Source organism: Numenius arquata, chromosome 6 (assembly GCF_964106895.1).
Source record: "Numenius arquata chromosome 6, bNumArq3.hap1.1, whole genome shotgun sequence".
NCBI classification, from domain to species: Eukaryota; Metazoa; Chordata; class Aves; order Charadriiformes; family Scolopacidae; genus Numenius; species Numenius arquata.
In genome coordinates this window covers 16,083,548-16,102,152 of record NC_133581.1, presented here as the reverse complement: position 1 = coordinate 16,102,152, position 18,605 = coordinate 16,083,548, and the positions used below count along the sequence as shown (strand labels likewise).

At 51.3% G+C, this 18,605-nt stretch overlaps 1 protein-coding gene across 2 annotated transcripts in view; it reads right to left on the bottom strand.

Moving 5' to 3' along the window:
- LSP1 (lymphocyte specific protein 1) overlaps nt 1–18,605 on the bottom strand; it is a 50,864-nt gene that overhangs the window by 21,328 nt on the left and 10,931 nt on the right. Inside the window, exons 1-2 of one of the 2 annotated variants that reach the window (XM_074148583.1) lie at nt 16,676–16,844; nt 3,251–3,403 (exon numbers count right to left, since the gene is read on the bottom strand). In XM_074148583.1, coding sequence (XP_074004684.1) covers nt 3,251–3,403; nt 16,676–16,734 — 212 coding nt within the window. In that variant the 5' untranslated portion in view covers nt 16,735–16,844. Of the gene's footprint in view, nt 1–3,250; nt 3,404–16,675; nt 16,845–18,605 lie in introns of those variants that run through there. The other variant, XM_074148582.1, reaches the window with a different exon arrangement.

Sequence of the window (18,605 nt, the reverse complement as noted above, 5' to 3'; positions counted from 1 at the left end):
GCTTTATCCTCCATTACAGGAAAGACACCTTTGCCACATGCTTAGGAGCACCCTTGTACAAAAGGAGTCTCTCGGGACATCACTGAGAGATGGAGAGGAAGAAAGAGCAGCCCTCTGTCTCCAGCAGGAGAATCCCCCTGCCTTCCTGGTTTTTGGGTGAGCAAAAGACAAGCAGCACATCAAAACCAAAAAAGTCTGTGGTATTCTTCTGCACTGGAGCTGGCCCTACCTTCTTTGGACCACAGGTGTTTCAAACTCGGTTGCTGCTTGTCCTATGCTTGTACGCAGCCCCATAGAAAAGAAATCAGCAGGAACTGGCCTGAACAGATTGCTGGATGAAGAAGGCATGAAGACTCAAAGATTAGGATACAGGCTCAAGTTCTGGTTTGGATCCTCGCATTCCCCTACAGCTTTGAGCCAGTCACATGCGCTTGCATGACTCTGGCTCCTCGCCTGTGAATACCCTACTGCTGCACGGAGCCGCAGCTCTCCTGGGTGCACAGCTGCTGGCACCAGATGCGGCTGGCCATGCATGGGGATTGTTGGTTTTCTCCTAATTCTTTCCTTCCATTCGCAATGAGAATCGCATCCCAGCCGGGGGTCCTAGGTGGGCAGCCACATTGCAAGCATTGGTCTGAGGAGATGACATTTTGGAGATGCAGGGCAGTCACTTCATCTGGGCATGAGAATTAGGATGTGGGACACACAGATTAGTTTAAAACTCAGAGATTCAAAACTGGTAATAAATGGGGGTGAGTCTTTTCTTTGCCTTTCTGGGCTCTTAGGAGGTGTCAGGAGATGCTTAGCCTTCTCTGTGACTCTGGTGGCTTGAAATATGGGGCATTTCTGTGAGATTCAGGAGTCTCATATTGAACTGACTGCAGGAGCTGAGGGTTTACGAAAAACACGTATACCCTTTTCAGGCTCACCAGGGAGGGTAGCAGGGGGCACACACCAAAAAAAGCTGCTCAGCCACAAGTTAGAGCACAGCCCACTCCTGCTGCGCTTTAGCATCCCCTTAGACTGCTGAGTGAGATACAGTGTTAGTCTAGGACACCCCAGCCCAGGTTGGATTATTTTCCGCCGCATGTGTAGCAGTAGTTTGTGGATGCCCCAGGACAACAGTCAGGAAATGAGCCAGGACAGGACCACAGATCTGCTGAATCCAGGACACGGCTTCATGCGAGCAGCAGCACTGATGATGCCCAGGGCAGAATCACTCTGGTATTTGTGGTCCCAGCCATAAACTTGTGCTCAGGCTATCAGAAAAGCTCCCAGGGATCAAGGGAGAACAGCCAAATGCTGTTTGAAAACTGGTCGCTTCCCTGTGCCCCTCTGCAAACCCGGCCCCAGGGGAAGCACTGAGCCAGCACAGCCCCATCAGCACCGCCTAAGCTGATGTCCATCCCTCTGGTTCCCAAGGCTACATGTCTTTTCTGCAAACCTGCCATTTGGGGGGTTATTTCTTTTTTTTTTGGGTTTTTTTTTTTTCAGTGGGGGAAGGGAGGAGAGGAGCTTTGCTCTGTCCCTTTGATGCAAGGAAATGCCGAGGGCGGGTTTGCACAAACAGGAGTGACATGGATGGGATGAGTCCCAGCGCAGGAAGAGCTGAGGGAAGGAGGGTGCAGTGTTTACACAAGAGAGAGCGAAGCTTTTCAGAAGATTAATAGCCAGGGCTGACCCCAGCTGCATGAGCAAGTCCAGGTGGCTGTCAGCAGCTGCAGAAGAAACCAGGGGATGGCCGGAGAAGAAACATCCTTCCCGGTGAAGCCTGGCCCACCAAGCTCAAGCATCACTGAGCCAGGAGCAAAACCCCTCATTTTAGGAGTTCTTCTTGTCATTAAACCCTTCCCAGATGTTTAAGCACTCAATTGCATTTGGGCACTGCCAACGGTCCCATGGGGTCAGCAATGAGTCTGTGCCTATGCCCACGGGACCAGAGCCTGCAAGCTGGGTTACTGGGGCTGCTGCACGCTGCTCTGTGCCCGAGGCCATTCACAGCATCTCCTGGTAAAGCAGAGACCAGAGATCTTGTCAGCTGTTTTAAAGACTTCTGAGAATTATTTTCCAGCCCCTGTGTGAAGGGGGGTTTGGAAAAGCTAACAATTATTATTACTTTCCAGTTCTTCTGTTTGCTTTTAGGGCAGATTGCAGTGGGTTGGTCTGCAGAATATCACTGGGTTGTATTTCCACAAAAGGTTTTGAAGCTTCCTTGCAATGCTTTTAAACAACAACAACAACAAAAAAGTCCTGAATAATTTTGAAACTATCTGAGAAAAAAACTGATCTCTTCCTTGAAAAAATACATTTTTATAAATAGCTTTTGCTATTTTTTCCATTAAAATGAAGCTGCTGCTTCTCTCTGACTGTAATCCCAAATCCTGCTGTCACTTTTCCATTGTATTTAATATATTTAGAAAGAGCTTGAACATATAAATAGTGGGAAGACTGGGGTCTTTAAGACAGACTTTTGCAACTCAGAGTGCAGACTGTTTTTTGTGCCAGCCCCAATGCTGTACGGTACCTGGGCTGCTGAACCATGGACACAGGGAAGCTGTGTAGGATGCTGGGGACATGATTGGTCATGCTATCCCTTCTCCAGGGGTTTCCTCTCTGACAGCAGATAGATCAGCATCTCCATAAATGCCTCCTGAGCTATTTCCATTTACGACCTGCCGCATTAAAGCATCAAGGTAACCCTAAGCTTCGGAGTTGTGAACTGCACCAGCTCAGGAGCTGTTCCATGCTCCCCACTGCCAGGGCAGCATCTTCCAATGGAGGAGCAGGGAGCCTGGCTGGGAGAGGTGACCATGATCCATCCGGGGTTGTGCATCACATCCTCAGGCACGTGTCTCTCTTTGCATGTACCAGGAACTTCCATCAGTTTCGGTGTAGGATGAGTCACAAGCTGAAATTTAACTAAGCACTGAAATCCCTGGCAGGGAGGACTCCCTGCCTGAGCTCAGCCTTACCCAAGCTGTCCTAGTTTAAACTCTCAAGGCAGTAAAACACCCAGTCTCCAGCCAAAAAAAAAGAGCAAAGCAGGAATTCTGGCTTTTTCTGCCCAAACTAGAAACACATTATTTGTTAGTCTGGGCTAAATCCCCCAACCCAAACCTACTAGGGACCTTCCCCATCTCCCCAAACCACTTCGAACAACAGAGACACCCGCCTTGTGGATGTGGGAGAATTTTGCTGCAAGGAAAAAGTGTGTCACTGAAGGAAGGATTTATCTGCGGGTATTTCTTACTGGTTTTCCTGTGCTGGACCTGCGCTCTCTGAGCAGGAGCTGGTGCCATTCAAGCTCTCTTCTGCCTGGGACCTCAGCTGCTTCTCTCGCTCCCGCCGCCGCCGCTCTCTCGCTGCCTCCTCCTCGTCTTCCACGCTCCACTGCGCTGTCAGCCTGCCAAGCCAGAGGGAAAACCCATCCTTAACGCCATCGGGCAGCGTCTGCAAAACCCAGCGATACCTGCCCCCGAGGTGCCTGGGCTCCCCCCCAGCAAGCTTGGGGCTCCTGCAGAGGCGCACTCCCACCATGAGTGGTGGTCCTCAAAGCAGCATCCCCACCTCCATCAGCATGGCTCCGCAGTGGGACTGACCGATGTGCATGGATAAGGTGAGACACATGGAGAGAGGGGGAGGAGAGAGAGCCTTTCGCCTCCAAGGGAGACGTGGTGCATATCCCCCTCCTCCCAGACCAGCCACCTCCTCGTGGGCTAGAAACCCACTGGGAAGCACCAGTCCCTGCAAAGCAGCTTTGCACCCTGGGAGGGGTTTGTAAATGGTCTTGCAGTGCTGCAGGAAATCCCACACCTCCATCTCAAACTGTGGCCCAGGGTGGGTGAGATCTGCACCCTGGGGGTGAGTTTCCTTAAGCAGTTGAGCTGCTCCTGCCTGACCAGGAGCGGAGGGAACAGTGGCAGAGGGCAGCAGTTGTGTCCCGCTCTGCCCTGCCAAGCTTCCTTTCTCCCCTGCAGAGAAGAAAAACCTGCCCTGGCTTCTCCCAGATGTCTCAGCTGCTGGATATTAACACCTCTGTCAGCAGAATGGCCTCTCACATCCGCGAGGAAGTGATAAGGCGGCTGCCACATTCCTTATCCACCACTAACATCGGTCTCCACATGGGATTGGCTCCTGCTCCACCACTGGCGGCACCAGCCAGGATGCAGGCAGAAAGGGACATGTGATGGTGGCAGGGTCACCGCTAACACAAAGGGCCTGCAATGGGTCTGACTCATGGTACCCAGGGCTGATGGCGGGGCAGATGCTGGAGCAGATGCTGGGGCAGATGCTCCCTCACCTCACTCATCCCTGGCTCAGCCAGGTCCAAAACAGACATTAAGGCTGTTTCCCCCGGCATTTGCAAACCTATTTACAGAAATGTTCTTGTGCAAGGCACACACATGGGAGCCAGGAAGGTGATGTCCCACCAGCAGCAGGACCCAGCCTGACCTGTGTCTCCATTCAGGCACACTCCAAGGATTGCAGTCCCTATAGGATGAACCTGCCTAGTAGGAGATGCAGAGGGACATCAGTTCAGACTGGGGCAAAGAGCTTGTGGAAAGAAGGGAAAAAACCCTGCCTTAGTTGAGACTTGTTTCAGTGAGCGAGGAGCAGGTTTCAGCTGACCCCAGAAGTGCCACTCTGCCAGCCTCCCCAGCTTTGCCCGCAGCCTGGACTATGAACTATGCGAGAAGATCTCACTTCACCAAGGGCCTCACTAAGATGCTGTTTTCATTTGAGGTTCAGGACAGATTCCACCCCCCACTCCCAGCAAAGGAAAGGGAAAAAAAAATGTGACTAATCGGACAATTTTTCAAGAAAAATTTGGCTTTTCTAATTACACTATGAACCCTATCAGCTTTTCCAGGGGAGATTCACTCAGAGCCTATTTTACCCTGTGGCACCGGCAGGACTGCTGAGCTTAGCCCTGGTAGCTTCTCTTTTTGGAGTGGTCCCACCACCATGCTGGCAGAAGGCTGGGAGTGATTCCGCATCCCTGCCCTCCCAAACTCCCATCTCCCCCAAGGCGGCAGAACCTGGATGCGGAGCCAGATGGAGACAGGTCACCCATCCCTGCCCAGCCCACAGGGGAGCAGGGAATGAAGCAGATCCTGGACCCCATCAAGAGATCGCCCCACCACCATGTAATAATTACTGCCTGCCTTATTTTGGGTGGGGTCTTTTTGCAAGCGGCAAATTCAGCTGCCCTTTCTTCCCCCTCGTCGCCTCTTGCTACCTTGCTCTCCATGGGGAACAAAGCGGACCCGGACAGGAGCCTGGGCTCCCCTCCTCCCTTCCCTACTTGTCCCACACTCCTATTTATTGTTTTCCCCCAGGTTCCCATAGAAACCCTTGTCTGTGGGCCTGGCAGGAAGCCACCGTGTTGTTGTGTGTTGGGTTTTTTTTAATATATAAATGAAGTCATTCATTAAACTCTGCCATGATCTCCCTCCCTTGTTCGACAGACAGCTCCAGATAGTCTCTGATTCAGAGAGGCTCTTAACCCCCGATCGCCCAGATCACCCCAGTTACGAGAAGCAAGGTCCATGTCTATGCCAGAACAAATTAGATTTTGATTTAATTCCTTCCCCATCTCCTCGGGAAGCCACTGCAGAGGCAGCGCTGCACCAAGCCCATGGCTTGGCTGGGGTACCCAGGGGAGTCCAGAGGGGGGTCCCCTCCAAACCACGTGAGTTTTCCACGGTACAAGAACAACATTGGTTGGCAGCCCCCTCCCTTTCCCAGTTGGATGTGACTAACTCTCTCCCCATGATCTCACCGGCTCGCTATTCTGTCCCTGCATCCTCCGAATGTGCTGAGGACAGGGCTGGGGGCGACTGTTTTGGGGAGAAGGATTTTTCTGCAAAAGCAGGGAAATCACTTTCCCAGCTCCCTTTGCCACAGTACAAAGGGGCCTCTGAGTTGCCCGCTGCTGCGCTGGGATGCAGCCCAGACACACCAAGCGTTGCATCAGGACTGCGATGCTGGGAGCTCCATACCTGCTCCTCTTAGGAATAAGGGCTGTGGATAAAGCCCTCACCAAGCCCCTGCTCACCCTGGGTTCAGAAATGTCACTGCCATCCAGCAAACACCTAAAACCAGTTTATTAGCGGATTCAGAACGCTCTCTCATATTCAAGCAGGCTGGTAGTGGAGCAAGGTTTAATAAGCGATGCTTTGGGGTTCAGTAGTCACACTGACAAGCAGGAGGAATAGGAGGATTCCTTTTTGACTGACCTAGCAGCACAAATATTTGTCTTCAGTGAAAAACAAACAGAAAAACTCCAAACAAATGAGAAACTAAACCTTGCCAAAGTCCTTGTGTTTGGGTCAGCTACAAGGGTTTGTTGGACCACAGACCGAATATGCCAGTTTAATTTGGACAAGGCCAAGCCTTCATCAGTGTGAGGAGGGGGTCAGCTGGTAAATTGCCTTTCAAAGCAAAAAGGTGGAAAGATTTAATTTCCAAAGGGTTCCATTTTCTAGAAAGGGGCCACAGTCTCTCATTTGCTCTAATTGCTCACAATCACATTCAGTAACAAAATGTGCTCAGCCCACAGCAGTATTGCACAACCATCTTTCACATATCTAGAAATAATTACAAAGTGCTTCAGGATTGGGCTGATACTGCGTACCTCTGCCTTCACCTCTGGCCAGCATTTCCCAGGTTGGTCCCAGGCTGGGGAAGTTTTGGGAAGAAGCAGACTCATAGCTGTTGGTGGGATTGAGAGCTCCCCACTTCATTTCACTCAACACAGGACAGAAAAACAGAAAGCAAGAGACTTGAAGACTTGCAAGATGAGCTACAGCATGCTACACTCCCGCACCCAGTGACCTCTAGATAGAGGGGTTTGCCAGCAAGGTGAAAGGAAAATCACCCCCTCATGCAAACATTAGGGGGACCAGAGAAGGAAGGGAGGATGAAGAGGCTGCTTTGCTGTTCTGGCAGCCAGGAGCCGCAGGAAAGGCTTGCTCTGGCAAGATCTCATCATGGGGCTGGGTTGTTTCTTTTACGCGGTCCCTACACCCATGTCAGCGGCTTGTGGAGGTCTTGGTTTGGGGTGAAACACTCTTTGTGGAAGGGGTTTATCTCTTTCTGAGGAGATCCTGCAGGTCTAGGAAAGGGCTGAAAGCACCTCAGTTCTGCTTTGGCCACAGAGTCCCAGCTTGCCGAGTGTCAGTGCCTGCTCTGACTGGGACTAGCTGCCCATTTCAGATCCAGCTCCTGACTTCACCTCCCTCTGGACCCCCAGCCAAGGGAGGGGTTCTATTTCCATTTGCCCTACAAAACACCTCCTCCTCCTGCAGAACAACGATACAGGCTGCGCTGCTGCACGTGGTCATGAACGCCCGCTCCAGACAATTCAGCGTTGCTGGAAAGGTCACGTTTCCTTTGGGCAATTCCTCACCGGCACTTGAGGAGATTATAATATTCAGGCAAGGGAAATTTCTGGCACCAGATGAGCTGTGTTTAAGGGAAACACTGCAGACTTGAGGAGTCTTTTGCACGGCCGATGGCTCAAAGGAAGCTTTGCTGGCCCAATCCCAACCTTCAGCACTGAAGCTAATTCCAGAAAGGAAAATGAAATGCCTCCCAGAGGCTTTGGGCTTTGCAGACCTGCACCAGAAAAACCCAGGAACCCTCTACCAGCACATTGGACATTCCTGTCTCCTGAGCTCGCTGGGGTATCGGGCCAGGATGGTGTTGACTTTGGTCACTGCCTGTGTCAGGTAGGCGGCCTCCTCAGAGCCAAGGTTCACTGGGGAAGAGGTTTTGGCAACAAAGTTTAGGAGGAGCCATGCGCAACCCCTGGTATGAAGGCTGCTCTTTCCCAGAGGGCATACAGCCCATCAACCCAGTGCAAACTCTATTGCCATCAAGGGTAAAGATTCCATCACCTGCGAAAGCAACAGTGTCTACCGCCACTGAAATTATCACCCACAAGAGGTGGGTCTGCATGAACTAGAGAAGAACTGGGAAGCGTACCCTGCATCCCCCAGCAGCCATCCCGTTGGCCTCTCTGTTGAAGTTGGGGGAAAAAAGAGATGCCAGAAACCTGTGCAAGGGACCTTGCCCTTCTCATGTAATCCATTGCAGCCTTGTCAGATACAATACTGGTATCCTGCTGCCCATCAGGGAGAGAGATCCCCCAGCATACTCAGGGTAACGCTCTCACTGCCATCCAGCAGTCAGCTACCAAAGTTGGCTAAGCAACGTAAACCAGAATATGGCCTAGGACGGCCAACAAGTTCATCCTGTTGCCAAGCAGAGCTGCCAGGCTTTATTTCGTTTGTATTTATCACTTGTTTATAAAGGGCCCAGACATGACTGGTAGGGGTACTGAGATGTACAGCTCATCCCATCACATGAAATAGAAAAGCACACCCTCAAATGGCTACAACAGAGCAAATCCCTCACCCACTTGACCTTCCACCAACAAATTAATCACATATTAATCTCTTATAAACAGCATATAATGGATCTGTGTGACTGAGTCAAGTATGCTGAAATAGCCAGACAGCACCTCCGTTCACATCATTCAGGACAACTGGCATCAGACCACCACAGAAGTCATGGCTGAGGACATTTGCACGCAATGCATGGTCATGTTGCCATGGCTCTGTTTCTTTCCATCCCTGCAAACCACATATGCCCTGGCTCAAAGCAGTGTCCCAGGGGATGCCTCACACTGTGAGCACCAGTGTTAGGCATTAGTGTGTTTAGCATCTCAGCCCTTTCCAAAGCTCCCTCTAAGACCCAGGTTTACCTCCACGTATCAAGACACCTTCAGAAACCTATGCCTAAGCCCAAGGGCTTGTCCAAGGTGACCATGAAGCCAGGAAGATGTAGGAAATGGAGTGGAAGTCCAGCTGGCATCCCAACCCCCTGATTAGCACTCTGCCAAGAGGCTGCTGCTAAACACCAGCAACGACGGCTGTTGACACCAGTGACATGTGCTGGTAAAGCGTCTACAGCATGGCCATCACCGAGTCAGACAGGCAGGCAACAGTTATGCTTCTTGATGGATGGATTTCTGTGACTTGGGAGTAATGTGGCTTGATAGCAAAGACTACAGCCAGGTAATCATCCTACTGAATAAGGAAGGGGGTGTGGATAGCAGTACGATACAGAAAGACCAGGAAAAGAAATAAAATCAAAAATTATTATGTCACAGCCTGGAGTTTATTGCAGCCTAGTCTCGGGGGAGATAGTTATCCTAACTCTGAAAGATTGGCTTGTCAGTCAAAGGCAGCCAGAGATGCTGCACAAGCCTCTCCCTCCCTTACATTCATGTAATTCCTCAGCTGCATTGCTCCGTTCAGAGTCCAGGCTACAGAGTTTGAACAAGAAGGGGGGCAAGGGGGAGAGGAAAAAAATGTGTCTATATGCTTCACCCTCAGCCTTTTTCTCATACCAAGCTTCCCCACCCCACCCATAGCTGCACCACCTCAGCCACGTCTCCCTGTTCCCCCTATAAATCATGGCTCGCCTTCAAGATGCAAACAGCAGGGTAGAGCTGCTTCACACCCAGGGGCGGCAGCAGAGCCTGTCGCCAGCAACCTCTGGAGCTGGGGGTGTGCGGAAAGGCATCACGCACGGGGCGATAAGGACATGCCAAGGCATCTGAACAGAATATGATATGGCCCAAACTTTCATCGAGCAAGAATGGAAGAAAAACCACAGGCAGAGCAGCAGAGACCTTAAAAATAAAAGCAACTCTACTTTTTTAAATGCATCTTGGGTTTTCTCCACAAAAGCACATCCCATTTCTGCCCAAAGAAGGATATGCAGATGTGCAGCCATGCATCCACACATGCCAGGTATAAAAGTCTGCCTGGTTTAGCCTTCATTAAATTCCCTGGAAAAATTGACCTGTCGCTATGGAGCGACAGGCAGGGAAAGCCCCAACATGCTAATTTACAGCTTCCACAAGCAAAACAAGAGACATTTCAGAAAGCTGGTGGCAAATGACAGGAACAGACCTTGAAGGAGGGAGGCAGGCAGGGTTGGTCCTTCAGCATGAGCCTCGCCTGTCCCCGTCTGCCTCATGCAGGAGAGCAGCTCCAGAAAGGCACATGGGATGCTTTGTGTTTCCAGATGCTGTGGGTGATGCACAGGCCACTCGTAGAGGCATGAGGCAGCTGGTGGGAACGACTGCTTCTTTTTATTATTATTGGTTTTAATCATGGCAGACAGAACCCCAACGCATCCCTTACAAGATGATGGATTGCACCCCCAGGACCGTGGGTCCTTAGCACACAGATAGGCTGCTGTGGTAATGTATTAACATCACCGGTCAGGAATTTGGCAGGGGGGAGGAAAGGGCTGGAGTTCGAGCCCTCCCAGAACTCCACAGTATTCAGTAGGTGTGAGAAATTGGTGCCGCATATGACCTCGAACCACGGCCCTTTCTCACGGTCTCTCCATCTCAGACCTAAGGTTCAAGAAATCGGAGGTTTTTTTCTAAAGAGCAGGAAGTCTGGTCTCTGTTTTTGCAAGGGAGAAGCATGCCAGAAGAGAAAATAAGACTTATCAGAGAGGTTCAGACTAGCTTACCCAACTTTATTTTTTTTTTTTTTTATTTTCCCCCTCTCTCAGAGGGAAGCAAACCCCCATAGCCTTCCGGCCTTGGCTACAGACAGCTAGCATCCTCCTCGATACACTCAGGTTGGAAAACAAGTCTGAGCCCAGGGAGGTGAGCTATAGCCTTACCCCTGCTTCAAGCCTGGGATTTAGAGTGAGATTCGTACCAAATGTGCTGCTTTTTATAGCACCACTGGCTTGGCCACCAGTCCTTCATTTTGCAGCCCTCGGGGCAATGCAGTCCCCGCAACCCCTGCAGCCCCAGGCAGCAGGAGGGAGTTTGCTACCCGAGCACGGGCAGGAGGCAGCAGGGAGGCCGTGGGAATGTGCTGCTCCACTCCCTGGGAGAGTTGAGGCTCTCTTCGTTTATGGCCATCACTGATGAGTTGCACTGTAGCAGGAACTGGAGTCAGCAGCAAGCCCTCAGTCCCTGCTGCACTAAGGCAGCGTGTCTTCTTGAGAAAAAACAGTCTTTTGCCTCAAAATACTGATTGCAACCCCCATGCAATCGAACGAGTGAAGTCATACCAATGGTGGGGAAAAAAATTGTCTGGAAGTTTAAAATTTGTTCTCACACACCATCCCAGCTGCAAAGTCTCAGACCCCAGTGTCCCCAACAAGTGCCCTTGCCAGCTGAACCGTGCTCAGACACGTGCAGTGGACCTTCTCCACCTCACCAGAGGATGCGGATAACTTGCAGCTGCAGCCCTGAGGGGCTCAGAGGCTCACTACAGCTCCCCAAAATTTCCATGGGCTCAAGTTCAGGCCCTAAATATCCAATTGCTTGAGAGAGGTAGAAGTCTGAGACAAGCAAGGCTAAAAGCAAACAAAAACCATCAGCTGGCTTCTGGGAAAAAACTGGTAGGTGGAGTGCTCCTGATGAAACAAGCCCCAGGGCTGGGAAAATCTGGGAATGGATCCACATGGTATTCAAAGGGGATGGATGAGCTGCTGCCACTGGAGAGAGAAGGATGAGCTGCCCTCCTTGGGGTGAAAGCAGAGGGCGGGCATCCCACAAGGCAACCAGGGATGGGGTGCCTACCATGCACCAGCTTGGCCCATTACCCCCACCCTGCCCCACAGCTCAGCTGGGCTGCAAAGCCTCGGGTCCCTCCTGGCATGCAAAATGTGGTGACATAGCTCTGCAAGCAGCTGGTACCGCTGAGCCACACTGGGATGTGGAAAGCCCCCAGGTATGCCCTGCCAGGGGATCAGTTGGGCCCAAAGAGCTCTCCCAGCTGCTCCTTCCCACCAGCAGCATCTGGTCACCTCTCCCTTCCCATCCACCCTCCGCTCATGGGACTCGCAGAGGTGCCCATCAGCTTTGCCCTGGCAATGGGACACAGAGGGATTAAAAAAAAAAAAAAAAAAAAAAAAAAAAGACCACTAATGAAAAAATCAAAATAGGGAGGATTCAGGAAGGGGAGCTCCATGGTGAGTAAGCCCAGCAGGGACCATAGGCTCCTCTTGATAGGTTGAGGCAGCACTGTATGAATTGCACCAATGAAGGCCCTGTGTCCCTTGCTGTCCCCATGCCAGCATCCCTCCCTCCTCTCCACACAGCAGCACTACTACTGGCTCATTCCTGCACATTCATTTTCCCTGCATCCCCCTAAAGAGCTGCCCCACTTCACAGCAAGCTTTCCTCACTCCCCATACCTATCCGACCCAGGGAGGTGGAGTAAAGAGATGCTACAATAACCCTTGGAGGCAGTAACCGCTACCTCCCAGGCAACAAACCATGCCCACACCATGTCCTGGCATCAACCACCCCCCCAGAAAAGGTCCTGCCCCTTCAAAGTGCTATCCAGCCCTCCCAGACACTTCAAGCTTCTTGGTCCCAGCTCAGGAGGTCAAGATGGAAATACTGGAGTAGCATCTTCCTCGCTGAGACACATCCTGGTAAGCTCCAAGAAACATCACATGCAGGTGGAAAGGAAGGCATCCCGCAGAGGTGGGCAAAGCCCCCGCATCCCCATCAAACTAAATATTACACTCATGATACACACTAAAATTCAAGGAGTTTGGGGAGTTTTAAAGCTACCTCTAATGCTGGGGGACTCTAAGCATTGCCAGGGCGTTGCTCAACGATGCAGCAGCATGTTGCAGGGAGAAAGAAGGGGCCATGCAGGTACATTGTGGGTACCAGGGCCATGAGCACTGGCATCAGCTGGAAGGGGAAAGCATCTCATCATGTATGGTGGGCCAAGACAGAGAGGCATGCAAGCATGATTTCAGATCTCACAGTTTTGGCTTCCCATGTTAATGACTCCACACAAGATAAAGAAGGAAAAGTCCCATCCTACAGAGGACATAATTAGCTTTATCACCCAATCTAATTTTCTGATTCATTTTCTTCCCTTGACCTTTTTCATCCTCTAGATTCAGTCCCCCTTCCCCACAGCATTATTTGCAGTTCAGACTCTATAGCGTTGCAAAACCATGTAATTATAGACACTCATTTATTTGTTGCCTGTGCAGCAGCCAATGCTTTGGAGCCCCTGTGCTGGGCCAGGTTCCCCGTTGTGCTAGGAAGCATGCGAGCACCGTGCAAGAAATCTGTCCTTTCTCCCCGAGAACAGATCACAGCTTGCTTCCTAATGACACCCAGGATTCACCCCCATGCTGGATAAAAACAAAACCAGCCTAGATGAGAGCAGCAGCTCCTCTAATGCACATCCATCCATGCTCACACTTCACCCCACAGCTGCACACCCCAGGCAGGCACCAACAGCCCGGCTATGGGAGGTGACCACAGTAAGCCACCATGGCACTTAGTGGGAGCTGTGTCAACCAAGAGGCCCAATAATCCAGTTTCGAGGAGCAGCACAGCTGATTTACAGAGAGACTGATTTGCAGGTTAATTAAACAGCCATATTCTTTTGTGAAACACTCAAAGCTCAATAAATAGAGAGAGAGTAAAATTCCAGCAGGAGCAGATAACGAACTGAATGAACCAACATGACAGGCGCTGGATCCCTATCTTATTTATAGGAATTCATTAGAAGGATAAGGAAAAATAGACCACAATAACAAGATAAAGTGGCTCATGTTTGGAGAGGACTTGAAAAAATACAAGGTCTTGCGGGCGTGTGAGGGATCACCACTGTTAAGGTGCTACAAAGGAAGAAATCTTTCCCCAGGGATATCCTGATAAAGAGACTATGCTGGATGGATGAGCGGAGTGCCGGGGCAGCAGGGCAAAGGAAGGGAGGTAGATAACCCTGCAATTGCTCATTCTTTCCCAGGTAATTACTCAGTGTAACCCTGGGCTCTTTTCAGCCTCCAACCTTTCATATGTAAATGGCACACTCCTGCAAAGCCACGCAGCCCACAAGGAACAAGGAGGGCTCCTCTTTCCAGCCCACCTCCAGGCTCATCCCAAGGTGTTGACCCAGAGCTTCAGCCTGTGGTGGCTCTGACACGGTTCACTGCTCTCGAGCACACCAGCCCATCCCAAAACCCGGCATGTGCTAAACCTGTCAGCACAGTCCATGGAAAAGCCATTTCACACAACTTTGGCTCCTGGGACTGACATTTGGGTGATGGCAGTCAAGCACTCCTGCTTCGCACATGGGCATGGGCAACTTTGTCTGCAATGCTGGCATTTTGTTTCAAGCACAAGGCCAGATGTTCAAGCATTGGGATTCAGCTCCTCAAATCCACAAGACTTTTACACTGGCTTCAGCTCAGGATCGCTTAACCCAGCTGTAGGACAGCCTGGCAAGCAGCTACCTTGGCTGAGCGACACTCAGAGAAGGTAATTCTTGCTGATGCTCTGCAGCAGAAGCAGCCAGGTAAATCTTGGCATCACACCGAAATCCCTGGTGCTCGCAAATATGCCTCTGAGCGGGTGTTTTCACTCTTGTGCTCCAGGTCACCTATGCACGCAGGCACATTAGAAGAGCCTAGGACCTACGCAGTGTAACCACTCTGCCTGCAGTCACCTTGGGACAAATAAAAGCAGAGCACGGCAATCTTGACAGCAATATATCTTTAAGCCAGGAGCCTCAAGCCATTCACCGTCTGAAGGAGCTTGTGCCTGCACCCAGGCTGGCAGGGCTTGCAGAGCCAGTCCCATGGTCCAGCTTAGGAGGCAAACTGCTCTGGGAGAAAATACAACAGCAAAACAGGCTGTGCTGTGCATGGAGCCGATCCTGCCTATTCTCCTGTTGATTCCTGTTACAATTAGCGGGGTTATTTGGGTGTAAACCATGGGTGAAATCCCTCACACATCTTCTTCACACCCCACCTCCCTCCTCATCTGTAAGAAGGCTGGAAAACACAGCCACAAAGCCAAACCTCAGCAGCCAAAGCCTAATAACCCCGCACAGGCCAAATGTCATCCCAGCGTTCCTCTGGTAAAAGCCCCTGTGAGCCTCTAGGGCACCAAAAGTCCCTATCCACAGTGGGAGGAACTCAGAGACACCATTAAGGACAGGAAAACACCTCTGGCTTGGGCTGTGCCAAGGACAGCTCTTTGGACACCCTTTTTCTGTGTATGAGGCACATGTGTCTCCCCCCCTCCATCTGCCATCCTGCAAAATAAGTTGCCATGCAGCTATGCGCAGGTGATTCCCACCCCGGTACGTTTGCCTGGCCCTCCTCAGAACCAGCTGACCACAAATCCGAGCCCATTCTTGCCTTCTGCATACCCACGCAGAGGTTTCCATACCCCTTGTGAGCTCCTGACCAAGCCCTGTTCTGAAACAGGTATCTGTAATCAAGATCCCAGTCCCTCTGTGTGAGACCAGGGTAAGAATGCAATGGGCCAAACAGGAGATGAACAGGGAGGAGCCAGCTTCTCCTGACCGCTTGCCATCCCAAGGGTCCATACAACCAGGGAGAGCTTTTCTGCCAACTGCCCTGGATCCAGAACACACCCCAGGAGAAGGTGGGAGGGACTGGATGACTGTAGGAGGCAGTTTCCCTTCCAAGGCAAGAAACTCATTCAAGGGGTGAGGTTTAGCGGCTGCTTTACCAGCCGGGGAAATCCCAACCTGACTGGAAAGCACCTGTCCAGTGCTTTGGACAGGTAAATAAATACCCACAGCCCCACCTTGACAACTTCTACATCCCAGCTAGAGACCAGCAGGCATCAGCAAGCACAAGGGAGCCAAGAGGTGCCCAAGGCACAGGATGTGAGTCCAGCACTCCCTAATTCCATCTCTCACCCATCCAGCTGCTCAATTAAATATCAAGAGGTGAGGAGTGTGTCTCTTCTGCCTGGTCAGAACCATCAGCATGGCACAGAACAAGCTATCCCAGCATCAGCAGCCAGAGGAGGGTCCCAGAGACCCATAGAGGAAAGCAGCATTTCCAGCCCCCAACTGAAAAGCGATATTCCTAGCCCTCGGGGAAAAACAGAGTGACCGCATGGAAGGGAATCCCAGCGCCAGCAGACAATGTAGCCATCCTCCCTGGCTCAGCTCTGGCTGACAAACGGGAATAAACCCAACTGAACCGTCCACCTCCCTGCCCTGGCAATTATACTCCAAGAGAAAGGTTCAAAGCACTATTGCAATTAATTAAATCAAAAGAGCTATGTCAGCTTGCAGCCTTGGGAGGATCTGGCTCTTTATAGATCTCTGAATTGAAAATGCACATCACAGCATGCTAAGAGTACATTTCCTATGGAAAAAAATCCTTTTTCTAGGCAGAAGCCTTCAGCGCTCAGGGGACACAAAAAGACACATACTGAGACATCCCTTGCATAGAGAGGGGAGGGAAATCAGCAGGCTCAGGTGAGTGTCACAGTACAGTTGTGCTCAGTTATTTCAGTTGTGTGCTCCTGGAAAAGCCATCAGTAAGTTCAAATCTGCTGTTCTCATATTGCTTTTGGGGAGGATGGGGGGGATATCTATTTTCTTTCCTTCCAACGCATCATGTCTGCTGGAAAACCGGGGTAAGAAAGAAATTCAGCTGATTTTAAGGGGCACGAAGATGGTCGATCCGGAATAAATTTCCTTTCTTCCCCCCCCCCCCCCGGTACCCCCCACCATCGACCCGCGGGCAGAGGCGCGCCCCTGCGGGCAGCAGCCAGCCGGAGCCGGCTCCCCACCACCACCACGGGCAGGTGGGCTCTCACCTGATGAGATTCTGCAGGCCCTGCTTGCTGGAGTTCCTCCTCAGGATCGCGCTGGTCATGGTGGCCACTGCTGAGCGGCGGGCAGGGTCCCGGCTGCCGCCCCCTTCCCCAGCGCCGCAGGCAGCTGCCCGCCCGCCCGGCGCTGCGCGCTCCCGCGTCCCCCCTCTCCGCCTTCAGGAAGTTCTGCAGCTGGTTTCCTTTTGTTTCTGCTAGCCCCCCCTTGCTCCACACCCCCGGCTTGTCTCCTCCACCTCTACCTCCTCCTCCTCCTCCTCCTCCTCCACCTCCGCCTCGTGGAAGTGTCACGGGGGAATCTCTCGGAGCGCAGCCGGCGGTGGGTCCCGCAGCACAAAGCTCGGCGCTCCCCAGTGAGGGGGGCTTCTCCCTCACCCTCCTCTGCTTTAACCCTCTTCTCTCCATCCTTCATCTTCTCCAGCCCCCTCCTCCTTCCCTTATTCAATCCTTCCCCTCTATATTCCCCCCGCTTCCCCCTTTTTTTTTTTTTTCATCCTACCTTTACCACTGCTTTCATGATTACACAAAGAAACTTGGGAGCAGAAATCCAGGTTGAAAACGTGTACTCAGCGGGCTGTAAATCACTCCTGGTCCATTCACCGCAGAAGTCTTCTGCGAAGGGATCACCTCCAAATGATGCCCGAGCACACGGAGGTGAACCAAGAGCCAGATTAATGCAAGAGGGGCTTTGTGCTGGGAAGCGACGCACTGGAGAAAAATGTTCTCCTGGGATGGAGATAGCAGCTGGGTTCTGGGGAAGCCACTGGGCTGCAGCCCCAGAGAGGCAAGCAGCACACAGCCTGCTTCAGCTCTCAAACCTCCCCCTCACCTGCTCAAGTGACCAACTCTCCTGTGCCTCAGTTTCCCCAGCCATCAAATTGGGGAAGAGCAAAAAAATCTGGCTTGCCTCCATGAAACACTGATATTTCAAATTAAAGAAAGCATGAGTGTTTGATGAAGGGCTAACAACATTGCCACCTGCTAAAACAAAATGCCCATCTGCCATGCATTCAGACGAATAGTCTTCGTGCTACCATGGAGCAGTCTTGGGGGAAAAAAAAAGTCTTTTTTCCCTAACCTGCATCTCCTGGTCCCTGTGTGCCTTTTTGGGGGAAGAGATCTTCTGCTATACGTGAGGAGTTATGATGAGGCCACCCTCCTGACACCCTCACCATCCTTCTGCTGTCAGTCCCTCATCTCATTTACACGTTTCCTTTCAATCACTTCTGCAGAAGTGTTTTTTGCCACCTGGTAAGCTGAAATGGGGAAGTTGCCCATAAATACACACAGAAATCTCACTAAAAAGGAAGTGCATTAAAGCCAGATCAGAAGGAAGTGCCTGCCCTGCTCCCACTGCCTCTTCATTTCAAAACACTATTTTTTTCTGCAGATATTTACTAATGATCCCCTAGGTGATCAGGAACAACAAAAAACCACTAAACACAGACATTGATGCTGGCCTCAGTCTGTGGTCTTCTTAGATGTTGTCATACTGCATTTTTTTCTTTCTAAATTTGATGAGAAGATGCAAGAGATCCACCACAAAAGGTCCCAGTTGCTCAAAAAGAGCCTGTCCCAGCCCTGCAAGTACTTACAGGAGTAATTAGGTTTAAGCACATGAACACTCCCATTGACTTCACCACAATTGCTCACAGAGTTGAAATGAAGTATGCACCTACAGGGTTTTCTTTCTGGAGAGAATTGGTCCAAACCTGTCAGTGACTCCAATGGTCCAATCATGCCAAGGATGCAAGACGGAGGAGCCCCAGTAGAGAGACACAGCTAGCAGCTATGGGCCAGAAACAACTGGGGGCTGAATGAAATCACAGTAGCACTCTTATTTCAGGCAGAGATGCCGGACGATCCACAGGGAGCTGAGGAGGGGCAGAGAGGAATGCAGCTGCTGTCACCAGAA